This window comes from Macaca fascicularis, chromosome 16 (genome assembly GCF_037993035.2).
Source record: "Macaca fascicularis isolate 582-1 chromosome 16, T2T-MFA8v1.1".
NCBI lineage: Eukaryota > Metazoa > Chordata > Mammalia > Primates > Cercopithecidae > Macaca > Macaca fascicularis.
Window position 1 is genome coordinate 50,129,510 of NC_088390.1, and position 21,466 is coordinate 50,150,975.

Consider the following 21,466-nt stretch of genomic DNA (forward strand, 5'->3'; position numbering starts at 1 on the left):
TCCTATTGAGAGGTGATGTCTAATTTCCTTCCTCTTGAATCTGGGCTGGTCTTAGAAACTTTCTTAACTAATAGGCTAAAGTGGAAACAATGTTTTGGGACTTTTGGAGGTTATGTCACAAGAAGCACTGCACCTTCCCTTCAGGCCTCTTGGAACACTTTCTCTCAGGGCCATGAGCTACCATGTAGGTCCAATTAGCCTGAGCCACCACCAGACTGTGGGAAAATCCAAGCCATATGGAGAAGTCCCTTGTAGATGCTCTGGCCAGTATTCCGTCTGAGCTCCTAGTTGGCAGCTGAGCGCTAGAAGCCATTTTGGAAGTGGATCCTCCAGCTCTCAGCTGACATCATGAGTATAAGAGATGAATTGTCCAGCAGAGCCCTTCCCAAATTGCTCACTCACAGAATCATGAACAAAATAAAATGGTTTTTTAAGATTATTCATTTTGGGGTAGCACGTTACATACCAATGGATAACCAGAACAGTGCTCAAAAATATTTACTGAGTGAATAAAGAATTCATTTTGTGGCAGTGTCCTAATGGGGTTCCTGCCCTATTTAAGAGCTCTCAATGGCTTCCTGTCACTGTTCCCTTAGTTAGCATTCAATATCCTCCATAATCTGGCTTCAACCTGCTTTTCAAATCTTATTGCTTGCTCTTCTCAGCATAGATCCATCCTATGTTAAAGTTTGTTTGAGCTATTTCCCAAACACACACATACTTTTCCAGCACCATGTCTTCGATTATATTAATATATACCGCCTTCTCCACCCTCACTTCAGTGGGTTGACATCCAGTCTGTTCTTTGAGGCTTCAGTCAAATGTCTTCTCTGGCTGTGGGCCGTCCTTTTTCCAGCCCAGGTTTATTTGATGCTTTACCTCCTCTTTTATCTCTTACCCGGTTCTTTTATTAATTTTTTTTTTTTTGTTGGTTAAGAGACAGAGCTTCGCTCTGTTGCCCAGACTGGAGTACAGTCGGGTCACAGCTCACCACAGCCTTGAATTCCTGGACTCAAGAGATCCTCCTGCTTCAGTCTCCTGAGTAGCTAGGACTACAGACATGTGTCACCATGCCTGGCTAGTTTTTAAACTTTTTGTAGACATGAAGTTGCCCAGGCTGATTTTGAACTCTGGCCTCAAGCAATCCTCCTGCCTTGGACTCCCAAATTGCTGAGGTTGCAGGTGTATGCCACTGCACCCAGCCACCAGTTCTTCATTTCTTATCTCCTCTATTGCATTGTAACTTCCTTGTGGAGGTGTGGGGGGAGGAAGTGGGAGGTGCTGGCACATAACAGGGTGTGCAAATATCTTTTTGTGTGGCTTACCAGTCATGAACCGCTACAGAGCTTGACTTGAGACTCACCAGCTCACAGCGTGGCATGCATTTTGTCTCCCAAGATCGGTGTTCAAGTCCTTAAAGGAAGGAAGAATATTTGGAAGAAGCATAGGCTTTGGTGGTGTCAGTTTGGGTTTTGAACTGTAACCGTGTCACTCACTGTGAGGCATTGGAGGAGATGCTTAAACTCTCTGAGCTTCAGTTTCCTTATTTGTACACTAGAGGCCTTAGATCGAAATGAGTGTAAAGGCCTAACACACTGCTTGGCACATCACAAACCATTAATAAACACCTGCTAAACAGGTACAACAGAAGGATTGATCCACTTGCTGATGATTAGTTGTTACTGAGAACTCACTCCCATCAATTAAAAAAAAAAAAAAGCAAAGAAAAAAGAAAACAAAGAAAAAGAGAACCAAGATAAGGCTCACTAGACAGGCACCACCTAGCCAATCTCAACTCTTTTAATCTGTGTGATCTTCAGCAAGTGGCTGCTGAGGTCTTAGTCTTCTCATCGGTAAATTGAGCAGTGGGCATTGGAATCAAAGCTCCCCTCCAGCTCTGACATTCCAAGAGCATTAAAGAAAAAGGATGAATCACCCCCTTCAAAATACCAATATGGGCTGGGCCCTCCCTCTGTAGTCCCCATCGAGCACAGCTAAGAGCTCTTAATAGGCAGCCAGCTTCTTCTTGCAGCTGCCACCAAACTTCAACCCCCTTTCCCAGGGAGTCTCAGAAGCAAGACTGATAATGGACCCCTGGCCTTCTCCATCTCTGCAGAGAACTAAATCCCCTTCCCAGACTCTGGGGGTCAGAGGACCCTCCGTTGAGAGGGCTGGCTTTCCCTCTCAGTGTGGTCATTGGGCCTCAGTTTGCTCTTGTGTGCAGAGAGACAGAGAGTGTGTGTGTGTGGAGGCGGGGGACATTGAAAGTGGAAGGAAGGAATAAACGGGAGGCTTGCAAATAGGTGATTGATGAGTGAATTCTCAAAATCATAGTGGGAGGAAAGGGTTGGTGGAAACCCTGCCGTTCTCTTCCAGGATCTGAAAAAGTTGACATGTATGTATCTGTAATAGTTATAAATCTCCACCCTGGGGAGGCGCGGACCCCCAGCAGCTACATAAATTCATAGACACAGGTGTCAGAACCGCAGAAGTCACCTAGATCAATTGTCCTCCTTACAGGAGATAGGCACTGGATGGCCGAAGAGGACAGTTTTCTTGCCTCTTTACCCAGAGCCATCTCCTTTCCGCGTTGATGCTATTATTAGTATTATCGGCATCAATAATAATGGAGAAGTAACCGACTGTGCATTAGGCACAAGGTTCCAGGACCAGCACTTCCTTCGTTCGCTTCTGGGACTGTCTGGGTCCCGCTGGGTCCTCTCCCGCGCCCGCAGCGGCTTCGGGCCTGCTCTCTGGTTCTGTGCATCCGGTGGTCTGTCTGTCGCCGGTCACGTCTGCAGCCCGCGTCCTCCCAGCTCACACCGGCTCCCGCTCTGAAAGCCGAGAAGCTCGCCGGCTGCGGGCGGGTTTTCCAAGTGGGCAGGGGTGGGGAGGAGGGGCGCGGGCGGGCCCGCGGAGGGAGGAGGGGGCGTCGCGGAGGGGAAGACCTCGCATTGTAATCCAATGACATTGCCAACGTGGGGGTGGGGGCGCTGGCCTCGGCGCGCTCTCCGAGTTTTGGCTGCCCGCCCAGCTGGGAATAACTCTCTTCGCATAATTCGCGTGTTTACCAGGCATGAAAATTCTTGCTTTCGCCCCCCTCGTATAAGACCCCTCCTCTTTCCCACTCCCCACCACCTCCGCCCCTCGCAAGTGAAACTCTGTCTAAAAAAATATTGGCCCGGGGCACAGAAAGTTTTGCATAAATTCATAAGTGATGAATGGCTGATTTTAACGTTATTTGGGTATTTGTCAGAACTTAACAAATATACATGGGGACGGCAGTTCATAAACTTAAACATCTCAATATCCCCTTTCTTCTGGAAATAAATTACGTTTGTTTGCCCAGCTTGGAGTCTTAAGGTAGCCGACATTAGGAATATTTTAAAAGCCATCATCCATCGAGCATGTCTCCCAGGCGCCAGGAAGATTAAATGAAAGAATCATAAGATGGAGGTCTTTAACTTTTAATCCTTTTACAATGAAGCCTCAGATAGTCGCGGGGGCAGGGTGCCCTCTCTGGGGGGAATAATGCCGTTATTCCTCGGCTCTCAGTTAATGAATACCCTAACGTCTGTCCCACGGCTGACGGAGGCAGCGCCGGGGAGGGGGCTCGGCTCCGGGGCCAGGCTATTGAAATGAGGAGCCATCGAGGCTGCGTCGGGAGGGAAGAAAGCGCCCGGCTGGAGGGACAGGGCGGGCGGGGCCGGGGGCATTGAGACTGCGCTGGGGACTAGGCGCAGGTTTGAAATAATTAGCATAGATTCGCCGGGACTCCGGACTTGGGGGTTAGGGGGGTGAGGGGGTGGGGTGGGAGGAACGCCGGGAGGGAGGCGCGGAGAGGTGGCAGGGAGGTGGGGAGGGAGCAAAGGAGAGCGACTTTGGAGTCCAAGATAAATAAAGAGAGCGCTGAGCAGTGTCAGGAAGCTGGCCCACGTGGAGCTGTGCGGACGGGCGCCACTGGGGACTGAGGCGGAGGGACGCATGCGAGAGTCAGGCGTCTGTCCCAAGGAGTTGGCTTTTTAAGGGGTGGGGTGGGAGTGATGTTTTGCACGTCCCTTTAAGGGGTTACGTGCCTTCTGCCCCTATCTAATCTTAAAGCGCAAAGATTCCGATTCCGATTTCTCCCTCCTCCCCACCCCTCAAGGGGAGAAAGTGCCCAGAGCACGGGCATACCCTCTTCCCAAAAGCAGATGCCAGAGGTGATTTTCACCCAGATTTCGGACCCCTCCGAAACCCTGGCCCTCAGTCTTCCTTAGGTCCCCGGGGAGAGGGGAGGCTAGTGTCAAATCTCCCTGATATCCCCAGCACCTCCCGCCGAGGGCCTGGGATTTCGGGGCTCGGACCTGCAAGATCCCGGAGGCTGTGAGCCTTGTTGATTCCAAGGGATTGCCTCAGCTCCCACCACCGCAGCTTCCGGGCATGCAAAGGGTTAACATGGGCTGGTTATTGAGGTGGGGGGTACGAGGCGGGAGGGGTGGCGGGATCTGGGTGGGCGCGCTCTGATCTCCCCCCCTCCCCATTCCTCGGGGGTCAAGTTTCAGCGGCACTCCGCCCCCAGGGTAGGTGTGAAAGACACGTGTCCCCATTGTGAAGGGCCTGTCAGGCAGGACAAAGCGGCCGCCCACCCTCCCCCCGCCCCTCGCCCCAGCCTGGGGTCAGCTCCAGGGGGCCGGCTGGGTGTCGAGGTCACTACAGGCCCGAGCTTTGGTGACACAGGGGGAAAAGCTAGGAGACTAGGCGGAGGCCACGTGATGTTTTAGTGAGGGGTTAGAGAATATCGCCACCCCCCGCCCTCAAAACACTAAGTCATCTCTATCATACCACAGGAGGTGAGTCCGAGGGGATGAGCCCCTTCCCCAACCGGGTAGGAGGCACAGCAGCATCCCCTACCCGCCCCCTCCCACGCCCTCCCACCCCCCATCAATCACCAACACAGAAAATCAGTGTGGAGCCCAGTCGGTTTTAGTGGTTTTCTTTAATCCTGCTCTGCACTTCTTTCTCATTTACTACACGGGATATTATAAAGAATAAATAGCAGATACTCTTAATTTACAATGATTAGTCATTCCATTTGTTCTCTATATTTACAATAACTGTAAAATAACATTGAACTCTATAGCTTCTTCGAGGTCCAAGGAAAACCAAAACACTTTCCGAAGAATGGAAAATAGCTTTTAAAAAGTCCTCTACAAAAGTTCCCCCGTCTCTTTGTACTTTAAGAAAAAAATAACTTTTCCCCCCTGCTTCGCCATGCGAAGGGCACTGGAATATAAATAGCAGGTTAACATTATTAGCAACAACCAGAATAAGTCTCTCTTTTCTCTGTTCTTTTTTTTTCCTTTTGCTTACTTTTTTTTTTAAAAATACAGTAGAAGCCGGTAACTTTTAACGTATAATACTGACCTTTTAATAAGTAAATTAAAACTGGGACCGTATATACACACACATATACATTCCTACACAGTTAAACAGTGCATTACATGAACCAGAAAGCTAGGTCTCTGTAGCTCAAAAAAAAAAAAAAAAAAAAAAAAAGTTCATTGAAAACCCTCGCTAGAGGGTGGTGGAACTGGTTGAAGGCGGTGCAGGGGGCGTCGGTGGGGATCGATCAAGTGTCCGGGTGCGGGCAGGGGGCCCCCGAGTTCTAGCACGAGCACTTGCACTCGGAAATGATGGGGTACTGGATGGGAATCCAGCCGCAGCGCTGGCCCCCGCGCCGCTGACAGCGCCACCGCAGCACCGTGAGGTGCACGGACTTGGACGGCTTGCACACCATGCCCTCGGGCACGGAGCACGAGCGCTTACTGAAGCAGCTGCCCACCTTCACGTAGCGCGGCCAAAAGCGGCTGCCCAGGTCGTTCCACGCGTACAGCACGGGGCAGAACGTCTGCGACCACAGCCACATCTGTAACTTCCTCCGCAGCTTCTTGCTCAGGCGCTGCTTCTTGCCCTGGGCCAAGCCCTCGGAGAACTCTAGCCCTTTGATCTCACTCGGCATGGCCCCCGACGGCCGCTGCCGCAGCAGCTGGTCCAGCTCCGCCAGGTCCTCCGCGCCCCCAGCCGCACCCCCGCCCCCGCCGGGCCGGTCCTCGGGGGGCGAGGTGGCCATGAAGCCCGGGTCGTAGTGGCCCCCGAGCAGCGAGCGCAGCAGCGTCTCGTTCAGATCCTTCTCCTTGGGGTCAAAGATAGGGTCTGGGTGTTCGATGAGGTCCACCAGGGGCAGGTTGTCGCTGGGCGCCGGGCGGATGTGGAGATAGTGCTGGCCGCCGGCCGGTGTCGCCCGCAGCCCCAGGACCACCACCAGGGCGTAGAGGGTGACCCCTAGGCTGGGGCAGCGCTCCATGCCTCCGGCGCGCGCCCGGGGCTGCTGCTTCGTCCCGCGTCCCCGGAGGAGAGCACGCCGAGCCCGCGGCGCCGCCGCGCTCCCCCGTCTCTCCGGAGGCGGCTCACCAGAGGCTGGGCAGGCGCAGGGCCGGCAGCATGAGCCGCCGGGAGAGCCCTTCGCGCAGCGCCGGCTCCCACCGGAGCGGAAGAAAGGCACACAAGTTGGCCGCAACTCCTCTCCCGGGTCTACTAGGGAAGGCGGCCGCGGCGGGGCATCCGAAATTACTCCAGGGCGACCGCGGGGCGCAGGAGGCGCCGGCTCCTCGCTGCCTTCCCGGGCCGGCGGCGGCGCAGGGCGCGTGGACGAGCCGCTCTCCCCTCCTCCTCTCTCTGCTCTTCGTCCTGCCGCTCTGTGCAAGCGCCGCTGGCTGAGCTGGTCCTAGGGGCACTTCCCTCCGCCTGCTCCGGGCTCCGCGGCCGGCTCTGCCCGGCGGACTCCAGCGGCGGCGGCGGCGGCGGCGTCCGCGCACGTTGGCACCGGTTTGTCTGTCTCGCAGGGTCCAAGCCTTTAAATTTCCTGCACTTTCAGCTCCATCACCATGGAAACCACTGACTCTCTCGGCGTTGCCCCCTCCCCCTTCTTCCCCCCAAACAACAACCCCACCCCCCACTTCTCCACCCCCGAGGAGCTGGAGCTGCAGAGGCTCCGGGGGAAGCCGCCTGTACTCGCCGCGGAGGCGGCGGCGGCGGCTTCGGCAGCGCCCAGGGCTGTGCCCCGCCGGACCCAGATGCCCCGGGAAGCCGACAGTCCGGCTGCCCGCCGGAGCTCACAGGCGGCGGCGGCGGCGGCGGCGGCGGCAGCGGCGGTGGTGGCGGCGGTGGCGCTTGGCAGGTCTCCGCGCAATTTTCTCTCTCCCCCACCACCCACCCCCCTTCTCCTCCTCCTGCAAAATGCACCGCCCCCCTCCTTTCTCCTGGAGCAATGCAACTGGGGCTCTAGGCGCCCCGCCAGGGCCAGTCCTGGGGAAAGCTCGCGGCGGCGCTGGAGCCGGGCTGGAGGGTGCAGAGCCGGTGTTGGGGGGGCGGTGCTCGAGGTGGGGGCTGGAGGGTTTCTCACTAGCTGGGTGCTTTGCACTGGGAGGGGAGCAACGGGGAAGTGCTGGGGGCTCGTTTCTCGGTGCATGCAGATTGGAGCCAGAAATTTCTCCATGTGCATGGAGCGTTTTCCCCGGGCGCGTCTCGCCTTCTTCTCTCCCGGGCTCTTGATCTAAGTCCCCTCCCCCCAGCGCACACACACACACACACACACACACACACACACACAGCCCCTACCCCACCCCTCTTTGCACCAGGGAGTCCGAGAACCGCAACGTTGCGCAGCGTGATGTAATTCTTAGGAAGCACTCCTGCCTGTCTGTCCTTCGGGCCCACCAGGGGGGTCCGCTCCTCACCATCTTCCTCTTCCTTGGCCGGGTCCTGCACCCTGAGTGGCCTAGCCTCAGGGGCGCGTCTGGCTCGCCTGCGGCTCCCCTAGTCCTCCCGGCTCCGCACGGCCGCCGCTCGGCTCCCTGGGGGCGGCGCGCCCTCTGCTGGGCCGCTGCGAGCCCTGCACCTGGCGCTGGCGGGGGGCGGCCGTGCGAGGTGGGTCGGCCGCTGCCCGCTCTGCCCAGCTCAGCTTCTGTTTCTGTGTCCGTGTCACTTTGTGTGTGTCTGCGTCTGCTGACGGGTCCGTTTTGGTTCTGGCTATTTTCCCGAAGCTCTCCAGGCCCCCAGTGCAAACAAACTTACTGAGATACCTCCTCAGTCCCTTCAAATTTGACAAGAATGCGTGCAGCACCTTCTGCCTCAGGTAAATTGGTCTCTCTGGTCTCAGTGGGTGCGAGTGGGGACTAGAAACTTGAAAGGTGAGCTGACAGCAGAGGCACCTGAGTCTTGCCTGGGGTCCACCCTGATATAACTTGGACAAGTCAGTTTCCTCACTTTTCGCATTAGTGACTTAACTATTGATAGGTTTCTCTTCCGCCCCACCTTTCTGTGATTTTAAATAAACCTCCATGATGCTTTCTCTTTCAGAAGCAGTTTCTCTTTGATGGGAGATGGGTACTGAAGTGACACCTCCGGTTAATTTCCCCTTGGACGAGGAACTCAATCTAAGCTTTAAAATGCAAACTCGGTTTTCTTTGTGGTGAATGTGATTGGAATCTGGAAAAAGCTGGAGAAGAGACACTTGGAGTGGATGACTCAAGTATTTGCCAGTCTTCCACAGAGTGGGAGTTAAGAGGTCCCATTGTGACAACCTAAATCGCTCAACTTTCTTTCCCCAAAGATCTGATTTTTCCTTTAAACCTGCCCCACCCCAACTCCCAAAGTTTATCATCTAAGGAAGAAAGCACTTTGTTGCATACTACAGTCTTTCTGCAAAACCTCTATAAAAAGGGGTAGGCAGTTTCAGCTGAAAGCATTTCCCTCGATTTTAAAGTCTAGACAACTAGAATTAGACTATCAAGGGACTGCTCAAAAGTAGATCTTGCTTTGATGGATACTGGAGATAACAACAACCCATTGGTGGTTTGAATTGGGCTGACTTAGAAATAATGTGTGATTAGGACCTGGTACAGGCGAGGGGCCTTGGCTTATGCCTGTAACACCAGCACTTTGGGAGACCAAGGCAGGCGAATCAGTTGAGGTCAGGAGTTCGAGACCAGCCTGCCCAACATCGTGAAACCCTGTCTGTACTAAAAATACAAAAAAAAAAAAAAAAAAAAAAAAATTAGCTGGGCATGGTGGCAGGCTCCTGTAATCCCAGCTACTCGGGAGGCTGAGGCACGAGAATCACCTGAACCTAGGAGGCAAAGGTTGCAGTGAGTTGAGATTGCACCACTGTATTCCAGCCTGAATAACAGAGTGAGACTCTGTCCTACCTCCCTGACCGCCCCTCCCCGCCAAAAAAAAAAAAAAAAAAAAAAGAAGCTGGCACATAGTAGGCGCCTAAGCATACTTCTTTCTTTTTTATGTGCTTTATGAGGATTCAGCACTAGTTTGTTTCCTTATGAATATTACATGTTGCAGAGCAATTTTGTCACTGATGTGAATTAACAAAGAAAATTATTTAGTGGAGTTCAAGGGCTAAACTCTAGCACAGCCCTCCTGAGATGGTAGATTCCAATTAATGACATTGTATCGTGCTGGTTTCTGGTCTTTTAATCTCCTCTCCTCTCCTTCAAATCACCTATTTTTTGCTTGAAAACCAACCCAGATCCTTTATTTAGTTAGGCTGAGCAGATTTGACTGAATAGCAAAAAATGTCCCTCAGGAACCAGAAACAAATCATGCTTGAGAACAGATTGGGTGACCTGTTTATGGAGTATCTACTGGGTGAAGACCCTCAGGAAAAACACAAAGAAGAAAGAATTCATAGTCAGTCTCCATCCTGCAAGACTTTTGCAGTACAGTTAGGGGAGATATGACAGGCACAAGAAGAAAATAGTAAAAGGGCATCGGAAAATTTTAAAATTCCTATAACAGTGTGGACTAGTTTTTTCAATAATCTTTTCTTTTTGAAAATCCATGTCCCCTTTTGAGAAATATAACAATATCATGCTTTTCTTTGAATGTTGTTTAAAGTTTTAAAAATACATTATTATAACCAAAAAGAAGGCCAAGCAATTATTATATTAGCTATACTGTTTTCAAACCATATCTACTCCTCTTCAATGTGAAGTTCTGAAATGCCACATTTGGGAAGCTTGCACCCCTACCTCTGTGCCACACACGTGGGAGTAGCCCATGCACTTAGGTACTGAGTGAACCTGGGGATGCTGGTATCAGAGACTAAGCAGTACTAAGACCTTAATGGTAGAGCTGAGTTTTAGCTGAGCTTCATGAAGAAGGATGTATTTATCTGAGCATGGAGAGGAGGACATTTGAGAGATAGGATATACAACTGCATGAAAAAGGGAACCACACTTGTATGAAGGACAGTCAGAAAATCTGGAGATACGAGAGGTGGAGGAAGAAATGTCCCAGACAGGGAATCTCCATGACTTTTGGACCAGGTGGATTTAAGTTGGATTTCTGGCTGTGCCCCTCACCGGCTGTGTTACCTTTTTAACACAGTCATCTTAACCACCCCGTTTCCATTCTCTCATCTGTAAGATGGGGATGATACACACCTCTCAGAATTGTGCCATGTAAAAGAGGTAAAGGATGCTCAGCCTAGCAAGGTGTCTGGGGCAGAGCTTATATCGGGCAATGGTTTTTCAACACATGTTACTTCTTCAGAGAACCCCACTGCCCTCAATTGGCCATCCATCTCAGGTTTGAGCAGAAGAGGGTTGAAGGGGTGAGGATGCTGTTGAAATCAACTGCAACACCTTTGGACTTGCCTTCTGTCCACTCCATCTGTGCAACTTGAGGGCTGCCAGGCTTCAGGAATTTGAGGGAGGGAGGACTGTAGTTTCTTAGGAGATTCTGTAGCCAACCCATTTTGATGCTTCTGTGATTCTGTTGAAGAGGGAGCTTGACAAACTGGACAAAGAGGGTTATATTTCTTCCAAAGGAAGCTGTGGGTGGAAGATGGGCCAATGGAAGTACGGCTATCAGCTTAACTCTCGCTGTGGGTGGTGTTTGGACTTTAGTGGGGATTGGTTGGGGACTTAGGCCTCAGGAGGCTGCATGGGAAGAGTCTAATGAACAACATGAATGGAGGCCCATCCGTGGGTAGCCGCACATCAGGTTTCTGTCCCTGTAAAATTCTCTGGACAAGGTAAGTGGAAACACTCATTTAAATAGTTGCTGGGGCAACTCTAGGTCAAAGGCAAGAGGAACCTGAGAGTGCTTTTACGTATCTTATTTCTATCATGATTCTAAGAACAATTTGGGAATCTTCTTGCTTCTTTGGCCCTGGAAACACAGACGTAAGGCAACTGTGGGTGATACCTAAAGGCCATGTGACTTGAGGTCAGAAAACTTGCAATCTACCAGCTTTGTGACCTTGGGTGAGACACTCTACCTGTTACGGACCATGAGACATCGTAATGGAGAATGCAGGAGAACTGCCATCTATCTCGCGTCATCCCAGGCATTAAAAGTCTCTACCCTCTGTTTCTGACAATCTCTTGGGACCCATAAATGTAGAATCTGATGGGCTTTCTCTTAGTGAGACCCCAAAATGGCATTCTTGGACTGGACTTAACTTAGCAAAGGGAGAACAAGTCAGTCATGAGGCTTGCCACATCTCTCTCCTGACTGCCAGAAGGAGGTGACAGTAAGAGGTGGCATGGAGGTCAGAGGGTGGTGAACTTCATGTAGCCTTCTGGGTGCTGGGGAGCCCTGGCCAGTTTAGAACTCACAGTGAGGGTGCAAAGAACCCAGTTCGGCTTCACAGGGCATTATAATTGTGTGTGTGTGTCCCATTGCTGATTAGATTCTGGTAAGAAGAAACTAAAATGGGCATGCTGGGCAAAAGAGGGAAAATAGGAGAGAAAGAGGATGGAGAGAGTGGGAAATCACTCTAAAACGTGGTCTGGGGTGGGAACGTGGGCAAATAAATGTGAAATACATTTCCCAAAATAGAGACAACGTTTAAGACCAAAGGAGGAAAGGAGCTTCAGCTAGCTCGTTCCAGCCCCAACAGCCCCTTCCCTTCCTCAGTCTGGCTCCTGCTCCGCCTGTAGCCCCCTCCCCATCTGGCTCCACACTGGGGAAGGGGAGACGTCTCTGGAGTCTGGTGGCTCATTCATCTCCTGATAAACTGTTTATCTGAGTTTTAACGAGGGCGCCTCTCTCCAGCCCTGGAGACAGAAGCCTCGGCATGTTTAGCCTGCCCTGATGTGGGGGGCCTGGGGGTGGGTGGGGTGACGCCAGCAGGCATATCTTCTCCCCTTTCCTGCCCTCAGCTCTCCTGGGCTTCACATTGCATTTCCTTGGCTGAAGTCTGGGTCTAGGATGGACCCAACGTTTTCCTATGGAAAGGAAATCCTTGTACAGTCTTTTTCTCTCCAGTCACTGCTTTACACACACACACACACACACACACACACACAAAATAAAATTTAAAGACCAGTAACACTTGGTTCTGAGTTATGGACTTTTACCATATGTGACCCAGTATTTCAAAAGGGGAATGAATGGAATACTACAGATACAGTATTGCTAGTGTGGGACAAGAATCTCCAAAATGATGGGGGGGGCTATGATGTGAATGGGTAACCATCGAATAGAAACTCAAACTCTAAATGCTCTAGGACTTGCTTCCCACTCTCCACCATATACTCTCATAGATTTGCACAGGCACAGTTTTCAGATACTGATGCATGCATTGAAAAGCCTACTTTCCCAGCCCCAGTACATATGTAGTTAATCAATACAAACACATGAGTGCACATGCACACACACATGCATATACACACACCACACACACTTGCTATGCACTGCTCCCCAACAACACAGACATACACACCACAACACACACACACACCACACACCACACCACACACCACACACCTCACACACACACACACCACACACACCACACACCCATACTTCTGCCTCTTCTATTCCCATCTGGGCTTAAAGGTTTCTGAAGGCAGTTCCCTTTAGTGACTTGCCATGGGAAATTGATACACTGCCTCCTCCTGCCAAAAACACACAAACACCCATCTCAATGTACACTCGCATTTCCCACATCCTCTCATCCCACTGCCTCAGATAGATGTGTATTGAGATAATAAGGTCTAGTCTCCCTTATCCCATCAAAGGCTGAAGATAACAAGGAGACAGAAGCTCAATGGAGTGAAAAATAAGGTGAAAAATGACCCCATTTCAGGTGGGTGGGATGAATCACGGGTTCCAGCTACTGAATCTACCTCACACAACACCTTCACATCTCTGACTTTTTTCCTAGCCCCTACTCCGTCTCCTCACCATCCAAGTCATGGTGCAGCCTTGGATATAACTTGCTGTGACCACCTACTGTCATCCATCAGTCTTTTATTCATTTAGCTCATCGCCAGGCATGTACCTCAATTATAGGCACGTTGCTCAACAAGAGATAAGATGGAGTCTCATTGCTTGAGGAGGTCACAGATGATTGAAAAAAAATAAAGATTACAATTCAGGATGTCAGCTGCCATCAAGAGGCACAGAAATGTTGGGCTGGGGGATCCGAAAAGGCTCCCTAGATTTGATGTCCAAGTTGATTTTTTAATTTCTTTTCTTTTCTTTTTGAGATAGGGTCTCATTCTGTCATCTAAGTTGGAGTGCAGTGGCATCATCTCGGCTCACTGCAGCCTCTCCCTCCCGGGTTCAGGTGATTCTCCTGCCTCAGCCTCCCACGTAGCTGGGATTACAGGCATGTGTCACCACGTCTGGCTAATTTTTGTATTTTTAGTAAAGATGGGGTTTCACCATGTTGGCCAGGCTGGTCTCGAACTCCTAACCTCAAGTGATCCTCCTGCCTCAGCCTCCCAAAGTGCTGGGATTACAGGTGTGAGCCACCACGCCTGGCTTGATGTCCAAGTTGAAAGACCTGAAAAATCAAGAGGTGGTTACAGAACAAATGGGTGAGGAGATGCCATGGGCTGGATGACATTTGAGGTAGTGGGGAGGAGGTGTGACATAATCCAAATTCTGGGGTGAGTTGGCAGCGCCCAGAGTTAGGGCTTGAGGAATAGAGACTGGAAGACCAGAGGCCTTGCATGGTGGACCACTGAAGGGCCTTAAGCTATTTTAAATAGGATTTGAATTTAGACTTGAGCTTAGAATATTTGAAACAAACCTTAGAAACCATCTAAATATGGTGACTATAGGTCTTAAATATTTCAAGACAGTCCCTATTAAGAAGTGAAAACAAAAATTAATTATGTGTTACAGCAAGATCGAAATCTAGGATGTTCAACTCTAGAGCCCTTGATTTTAATCTGCATGCAGGGATTATTTTACATACCAGGAAATATGTTAAAAAATGTTTGTAAGTCATTAATTGTAATGATTATCCTTAAAGAATGGGGTGATTACCCTTAAAAGTGTGTGGTGAGGAAGTGAGAGAAGCTCACTTTTTACTTTATGTAAATCTGATTTAAAAAAAGATAGCAATCAGCATTTTTGTATTTAAGGAAAAAATCAGTAAAAGATTAAAATCAGTGAATTTAGAAGAAAGAACTTGCCACAAAGTAACTATTAGGCATTAGTAAAACTGAAAACGGTGTTTAAAACTCTAAATGTTAAAAAGATTTTTGAAGCCAGCAGCAGGCTGCAGGGTAGGCACGATTCTTATTCTTAGCTGTTCTTCATTTTGTGTTGAGTTAAATGGTGCAGTGCTCACCTATGATGGTAAAGTGAGGAAGTACATTTGTGGAACTTTCATATGCATATGTGTGTGTGCGTGTGTGTGTGTGTGTGTGTGTGTGTGCGTGCACACATATAAGTATGTGACAGACACTGTTTCATGACACTTTGATTTCCTGTCTCAGGCATCTACAGAGAAATCAGATTGCTTTCCAAATAAAGTGAAAACCCACCGCTGGGCTGGGAAATAAAAATAAAATGAACCAAAAAACCACTCTCATGCTTGATGAAAAAAACTGTGCAGTCTGGAATGACTTTGGTGTGGAAGCTAATGATGGGAAATAAGTCGCCTAAGTTGAAGGTTTGGAGGATGAGGTCCCTCAATAAGCACCAAAGGAACTTACCCTTTGGTAAAATGGGGAGGTAGGGACAACTACCTCCCCATTTTATAGATAGGGAAATTGAGGGCCAGAGAAGTGAGGGGGTATCTCGATGCTCTGCTCTTGACTCAAGGATCATCTATGGAGGCAGAGAGAGGCTTCTTAGCTCAGAGCCGTGAGCCCAAAGCGGGCTTCCTGATGCATCTGCTGTCTTGCTCTGAATCCATGTTTGACTCTGGAGGTCATCAGTACCAGCAGGCCAGGGAGGTTTACTTGTGGGCAGTCACTTTTGGCAACCTGGTTGAGTAGAGGAGAGAGCTCGTTTCATCTTCCTCCCACTCCCCCGACCCCATCCTCATCCCCACCTCCCATAATGGAGCATGACTGTAGTAAAACAAGGCTTTTGATCAAGCTTCTCCACATCACTCTTAAGACAAACAATGTCTCTGAAACCCCCAACTGTTTTTTTATTTTTCTTATATCTAAGGTTTCATCTTAGTGTCTTTACTCAGCTTCATTTAAAAATGCCCTCAATGAAGGACAAAAAAAAAATTGCTTTTTTATTTTAATTCACAAAACATACCTACAGCAAATGAAAGGAAGGCTTCAAAGTTACATGAACAACTTCCTTAAAGTTCTAAAAGGGGTTCTTTCTTTTCCTGTAACCCATGGGGCAACCGCAAACGTTTTCCAATCTGTTCTTTGGCATAATATGCTAAGATCATAAGTAAATTTATTAATTAAAATATGAATAAAAATAAATAAAGCAGTGGCTAGTCCTTCACCAGGATGGTTAGTAGGTATGCTTGTGTTTCAACACAGGATATTTTTGAGATAGGATTCATTATTCATTGGAGTTTTGGAAAAAAATTAGTTTTATAAATTGTTGGTATACTTATAAATTTAAAGAAAAATTTTTTTTCACTCATGATAGAGAGAATGGATAAGGTTAGAGCTGGTACCCAGGCTTGGGCCTCTTTGTCGCTTCCCTACAAAATGAATCCAGTACCCTACGATTTCAGACAAATGTCTCTTTGCTCACACAAAGGCTTAACCATGTTAACTGGTTAATGTAAAGCTTGATTAAATTCGCAAAGATAATCCCTGAAATGCTGGGAGAAGGGCCCTTAAAGTGCCCGGAGGTGGTAGGGAGGAGGCAGACCAGTAATGAGGCAAGGTAGTGATTCCAATCTCATTTTCCCTTTGCATTGTTTCAAAAGTGAATTACTGCAGTGGTTCAGCAGAATACATTGAGAAAAATGCAAAGCTGCTTCCCACACCTCCTCAAGGATTGGAGTCACCTCGGATAAGGCTTTAAATATAACAAGAGGCATCATAATGATCATGCCATGGGGGTAAGAAAATCCTGGCGGATCACATTTTATAGAACTCTGCTTTTCTTTCAGATCCTAGCCCGGAAGGAGAGGCAGCTACATTTTAGACTAAATGTTTATGGTTTAAGCTTCTTCAACAGCATTAACGTTTACTTCTGAGCTAGTCCTATTGTTCCGTCTGTGATTTAAATATGCTTCTTCTAAATATTTTGACAGCAAAGCAAGTCTTGGGGGCACTTGCACTTTTTCTAGGGACTTCAAGGCTGTCATTAGCTGCAGGGTAGGGGTTTGGGGAGATCTCTGACTTGTCATTTGTGGCAGCTATTCTTCATCTCATAGGTATGGGATCCTAGATGGGATCTTTATCTCTCACCAAAGTTACCCTAAGGTCACCCCTGAGAAGTAAGGCTTGCAGATAGTACTGGCCCACCTAAGACAGACGGCTTCCTGCTGAAGTTCAGTGAAGTGCCCCCTCATTTCTCCCAAAGGCTTAGTATTCCCGAAGAAGAAACAGGCTAAAATAAACTGCTGTATAAGATGGGAATTGTAATTATTCAAAAATCTCTAAGGATTCTTCTGGTTACTCTCAAGATAAAGTTATGACATTTGATGCCATTCCCAACCTGACCACAATCTACCTTTCTCCTATTACCTTGTTCTACTCTTTGCTGTTTGCTGTATGTTTAGCTTGGAGGTCTCTACACATAGTCTGCCCTTCCTCACTGTTAGGTGTCCTGTGTGCTCACTTTCTCCGTTTTGCAAAATCACTTGCCACCCTCTACATCCTGCTTAAACATTGCTTCTTCCATTCTTGATTCTGTCTGGGAAGACAAATTGCTCCCTCCTCTCAGTCCTACACCATCTCATTCCTTCCTCTAGCTCACCCATCAGTGACTACATTCAGGCTGATGGCTGTCTTGCCTGACGGACAACGAGCTCGTTATGGGAGTTCAACTCCATATTCCCAGTGCCTAGCCTTGTGTTTACTATACAGTAGGTGCCTAGTAAATGAACGAACACCTGAACTTGTTTAATTACTTCTGGTTACTATATTGGATCCTGGTAGTGGGTAGATGGAAGCAATGGTGGTCAAAACAATGCCCATTTCTTAATTAACAACTTACGATGTTTGATCTTCTCTTATAAATCACATCCTTCTCTTGGCTGAGTCTGTCTATTTACAGAAAAAAGTTTAATCAGATTCCTCCTAGGTGTCTGGAAAATAAAAAGACCTGTTTGACCCAAATAGATGCTTTACAATTTAACTGGTACACACCAATGTCTTGTCTCTGTTGAACTAAAGATGGCCTGGTTGTTGTACCAACACCCTCAGCAGCCTGAATCCTCACAAATTAGCAGCTCTGTATCTTGAAGTCAGCTGATTTTGGCAGCAGAAGCAATTCAGGGCAGGGGAGAGGGTGAGGGATGGTTGGCTCTATCCCAGGAAGCTGCAGCTTGAGCTGTTGTTGGGGAGGGTGGGGGGTAGTTGAATGATCCCAGCTCATTCTGGAGAGGCAGCAGCTGCTGTGAGATGTCAGGCTAACCTCAGCTCATATCCTTGGAAAGGAAGATGGTGCAGGCTCCCACTCCCATTCTTGGGACCCCAGGACCTAGTTCTTGCTGGAAATATTTTTCTTCCCTTTCACCCCACTGCTCCCAGTCCCTGCCATCTTCTTGGAGAGGTGGACTCAGAAGCCATTTCCAAAAGGGCAGAAGAGCACTAATCTCTATGAAGACAGCTCTCCTTGGTGTCCAATTGCTCTTTGTGTAGCCAAAGAGCCTTGCTCACCATCTGGCATGGTCGGCACTCACTGGGGGTGGCTAGATCAATGGCTGGGTTCACTGTCAACACCGACTGGCTGCAATTCCCTAAACATCTTTTAGGTCCTCTAAACTGTCATTCCCCAGTCACAATTGTCCAGATAACCAGGTCAAAGGTGCACCTTTGGGTATTCTTTTCCCAGCCTGAATGACGCAGCCCAATGCAAGAGCTTCTCAGGGAGAGCTCCATGTTATTCAGGCTCTGTCCACCTGGCACAAAGGGCAATGCTTTGAAGAAGAAATGGATTAAGATATTAGATTACAGTTTCTCTAGCCAGGCTCAGGGCCTGTGCTAAATGTTCTCTCCCAAGTAGGGTGACTTGGCAGAGTGGGTCAGGCCTCCCGCCTTCCTTACTTTCCTCCACTCTCCACTGCCTTCTGGGTGGGAGGTGGAAGGGGAGAGGGGGACACTCACTCTCCATGACTTACATCAACATTTTTGTAAAAGTCAAACAGGGCTGCATTTTTTTTTTTTTTTGTCTTACTTTCGCACATGTTCTATCCTACCTCGGGGCAGCATGAAGATGGAGGCAAAAATAGTCAGTGGATCATGGATGAGAAATGGCTGTGGAGAGGCAACAACTCAGTAAGAACATTTAATTAATGAATTAATTATTTATTTTGAGATAGGGTCTTGCTCTGTTGGCCAGGCTGGAGTGCAGTGGCATGATCATGGCTCACTGCAGCCTCAACTTCCCATGCCCAAGTGATCCTCCCATTTCAGTTTCCTGAGTAGCTGGGATTACGGGTGGCACCACCACACCAGGCTGATGTTTGAAGTTTTTTGTAGAAATGGGGTTTTGTTATGTTTCCCAGGTTGGTCTCGAACTCCTGGACTCAAGTGATCTGCCTGCTTTGGCCTCCCAAAGTGCTGGGAATACAGGTGTGAGCCATTGCACCTGGCCCAAGAATATTAATGTTAAGCACTTTCTTCTCTTTCCCCTCCACCTTACCAATTACTGAACCCTTACTATATGCTGATATAGTGCATTATATTTGTTATCTTTTTCAGTCCTGCAGACATCTCAGTTTATAATCAAGAACACTAAAGCTCAGAGAGGTCAAGTGACCTGACCAAGGTCACACAAGTAGGAAGTAACACAGCTGATGTTTAACTCTCTGCCTAACTCCAAAGTTTCTAATCTATTCCATGTGGCCTTTTCTGGTTTCATCTGGAGTTCTGCTTTTGATATTCTTCGTACAACTTATAAACGTGGAAGGTAGTGGTGGGGGTGGAAAAGGATACAAAAGTGGAATCCAATGGAACCCACAAAATAGTAGTATAAATTATTAATGAATGCAAATAGGCTTGGTAAATCTGTACATGAATTGCAATCATACACACCAACTTGGGGACAGTGCTTGCCTCTGGGGAGAGGGATAGAATGTAAAGTACTTGGTGGATACTTATGTGTATCTATACCATATTATTTCTTTTAAAAAGGAAAGAGTTCAAAGCAAACATAAAATAAATACAAATCTTTGGTGTTCAAAAACCACAATGTTATAGCACTCATACCCATTGGAGTAGCTGATATCAAAAAACAGGAAGGAAAATAACAAGTGTGATGAGGATGCGGAGAGACGCAAACCCTTGTGTGCTGCTGGTGGGAATGTGAAATAATGCAGCCTCTATGGAAAACAGTATGGCACTCCCACACAAAATAAAAAATGGAAATAGCATATAAACCATCGATTCCACTGCTGGATATATCCTTCACATAACTAAAACAGGGACTCAGATATTTATACATCTTTTTTTTTTTATAGCAGCAGTATTCACAATAGCTAAAAGATGGAAGTAGCTCATGTGTTCATTGATGAATGGATAAATAAAATGTGGTATATCCATACAATGAGGTATTATTCAGCCTTAACAAGAAAAGAAATTCTGATGGCCTCAACATGGGTAAATCTTGAAGACATTATGCTAAGTGAAACAAGCATAAGTCACAAAAGGACAAATATCATGTAATTCCACTTATATGAGGTGCCTAGAGTGGTCAGAGTCATAGGGATGGAAAGTAGAAGGATGGTTGCCAACGGCTGGGAGGAGGGAAAATGGGGAGTTACTGTTTAATGGGTATGGGGTTTTAGTTGGTGTATTAGTCTGTTCTCACGCTGCTAATAAAGACATATCTGAGACTGGGTAATTTATGAAGGAAAGAGGTTTAATTGACTCACAGTTTCACATGGCTGGGGAGGCCTCACAATCATGGCTGAAGGTGAACAAGGAGCAAGGTCACATCTTTCATGGCAGCAGGCAAGAGAGCTTGTGCACAGGAACTTCCATTTACAAAACCATCAGATCTTGAGAGACTTATTCACTATTACAAGAACAGTACAGGAAAGACTTGCTCCCATTATTCAATTACCTCCCTCCGGGTCCCTAACACAACACATGGGAATTATGGAAGCCACAACTCAAGATGAGATTTGGGTGGGGACACAGTCACAGCATATCAGTTGGGATAATGAGAAAGTTCTGGTGATGGATGGTGGTGACGATTGCATAACAATGAGAATGTACTTAATGCCACTTAACTGTACACTTACAAATGGTTAAAATGGTGAATTTTACTTTATGTATATTTTACCACAACACAAAAATTAAATTTTTTGGTGGTGTCCATTGAGGGAGGAGCAGAACTTTGTAAAGAGTTCTCCCTCATAAGCCATCTTTCCATGGCTTGTTCCCCACCAGGAGTCCCGAAGTTAAGTGAGAGGCTCCCTTCCTTCGGGGCTCTTAACAAGCAGCTTTCTTGCCTCTGGTAGGCCAGTAGCTGTGTGCAAAACGCATTTCTCCATTCTTTTGTCGCTCAGCCAAGCCCTGGATGCTTTCAGGCTCAGAGGAAGTTCATCTGAAAATAAAAGCGGTCCTTCAAGGGTCCATTTGGACTGAAAGACTCCCTTCCTGGTAGCCTCTGAGGCTGAAGCACGACTCCAGCCAGCCCCCTGGGTATAGTAACAGCCCTGTCAGCCAAGGCAAAGCTGCCGAACCTCAGAATCCCAAATTAGCACCTGGCCCTTCAATAGGGCAACTTTGGTTTAAAGTTTAAGTGAAACCTTGACAGTCCTACTGACTTGAGGGGAGGCCCTGGCTGGCTCTCATAGGATGCCCTTTCTTCAGAGGAATGTGAAGGTGTGTACAGTGTGGTGTCTGCAAACAGTCAGTGCCTACAACTGCAATTAGGGCCTTTCAATGGAGGTGTTAGCCACATTCAAAGTCTGACCGGTCTCACCCATGAAATTCATAATGGGATAAAAGTTCCATTCCGGGACTGACAACTTCAAATGGAATTTGGTGTAATCTTTTAT

At 48.2% G+C, this 21,466-nt stretch overlaps 2 protein-coding genes across 3 annotated transcripts; one reads left to right on the forward strand and one right to left on the reverse strand.

Annotated features, from left to right (window-relative positions):
• Positions 1–4,961: 4,961 nt before the first annotated feature.
• NOG (noggin) lies at positions 4,962–7,889 on the reverse strand. Its single transcript, XM_005583787.5, has one exon. The coding sequence runs from the start codon at positions 6,344–6,346 to the stop codon at positions 5,648–5,650; it is 699 nt and encodes a 232-aa protein (XP_005583844.1). The 5' UTR covers positions 6,347–7,889; the 3' UTR covers positions 4,962–5,647.
• LOC141408887 (uncharacterized) lies at positions 6,433–9,980 on the forward strand. Of its 2 annotated transcripts, XM_074021157.1 has the most exons (3): positions 6,433–7,219; positions 8,085–8,176; positions 8,401–9,980. In XM_074021157.1, the coding sequence occupies exons 1-2, from the start codon at positions 6,927–6,929 to the stop codon at positions 8,116–8,118; spliced, it is 327 nt and encodes a 108-aa protein (XP_073877258.1). In that variant the 5' UTR covers positions 6,433–6,926; the 3' UTR covers positions 8,119–8,176; positions 8,401–9,980. The 2 variants fall into 2 exon arrangements, with proteins under 2 accessions (XP_073877258.1, XP_073877257.1); XM_074021156.1 differs by having other exon boundaries at positions 6,433–8,176.
• The last annotated feature ends 11,486 nt before the right edge of the window (positions 9,981–21,466 follow it).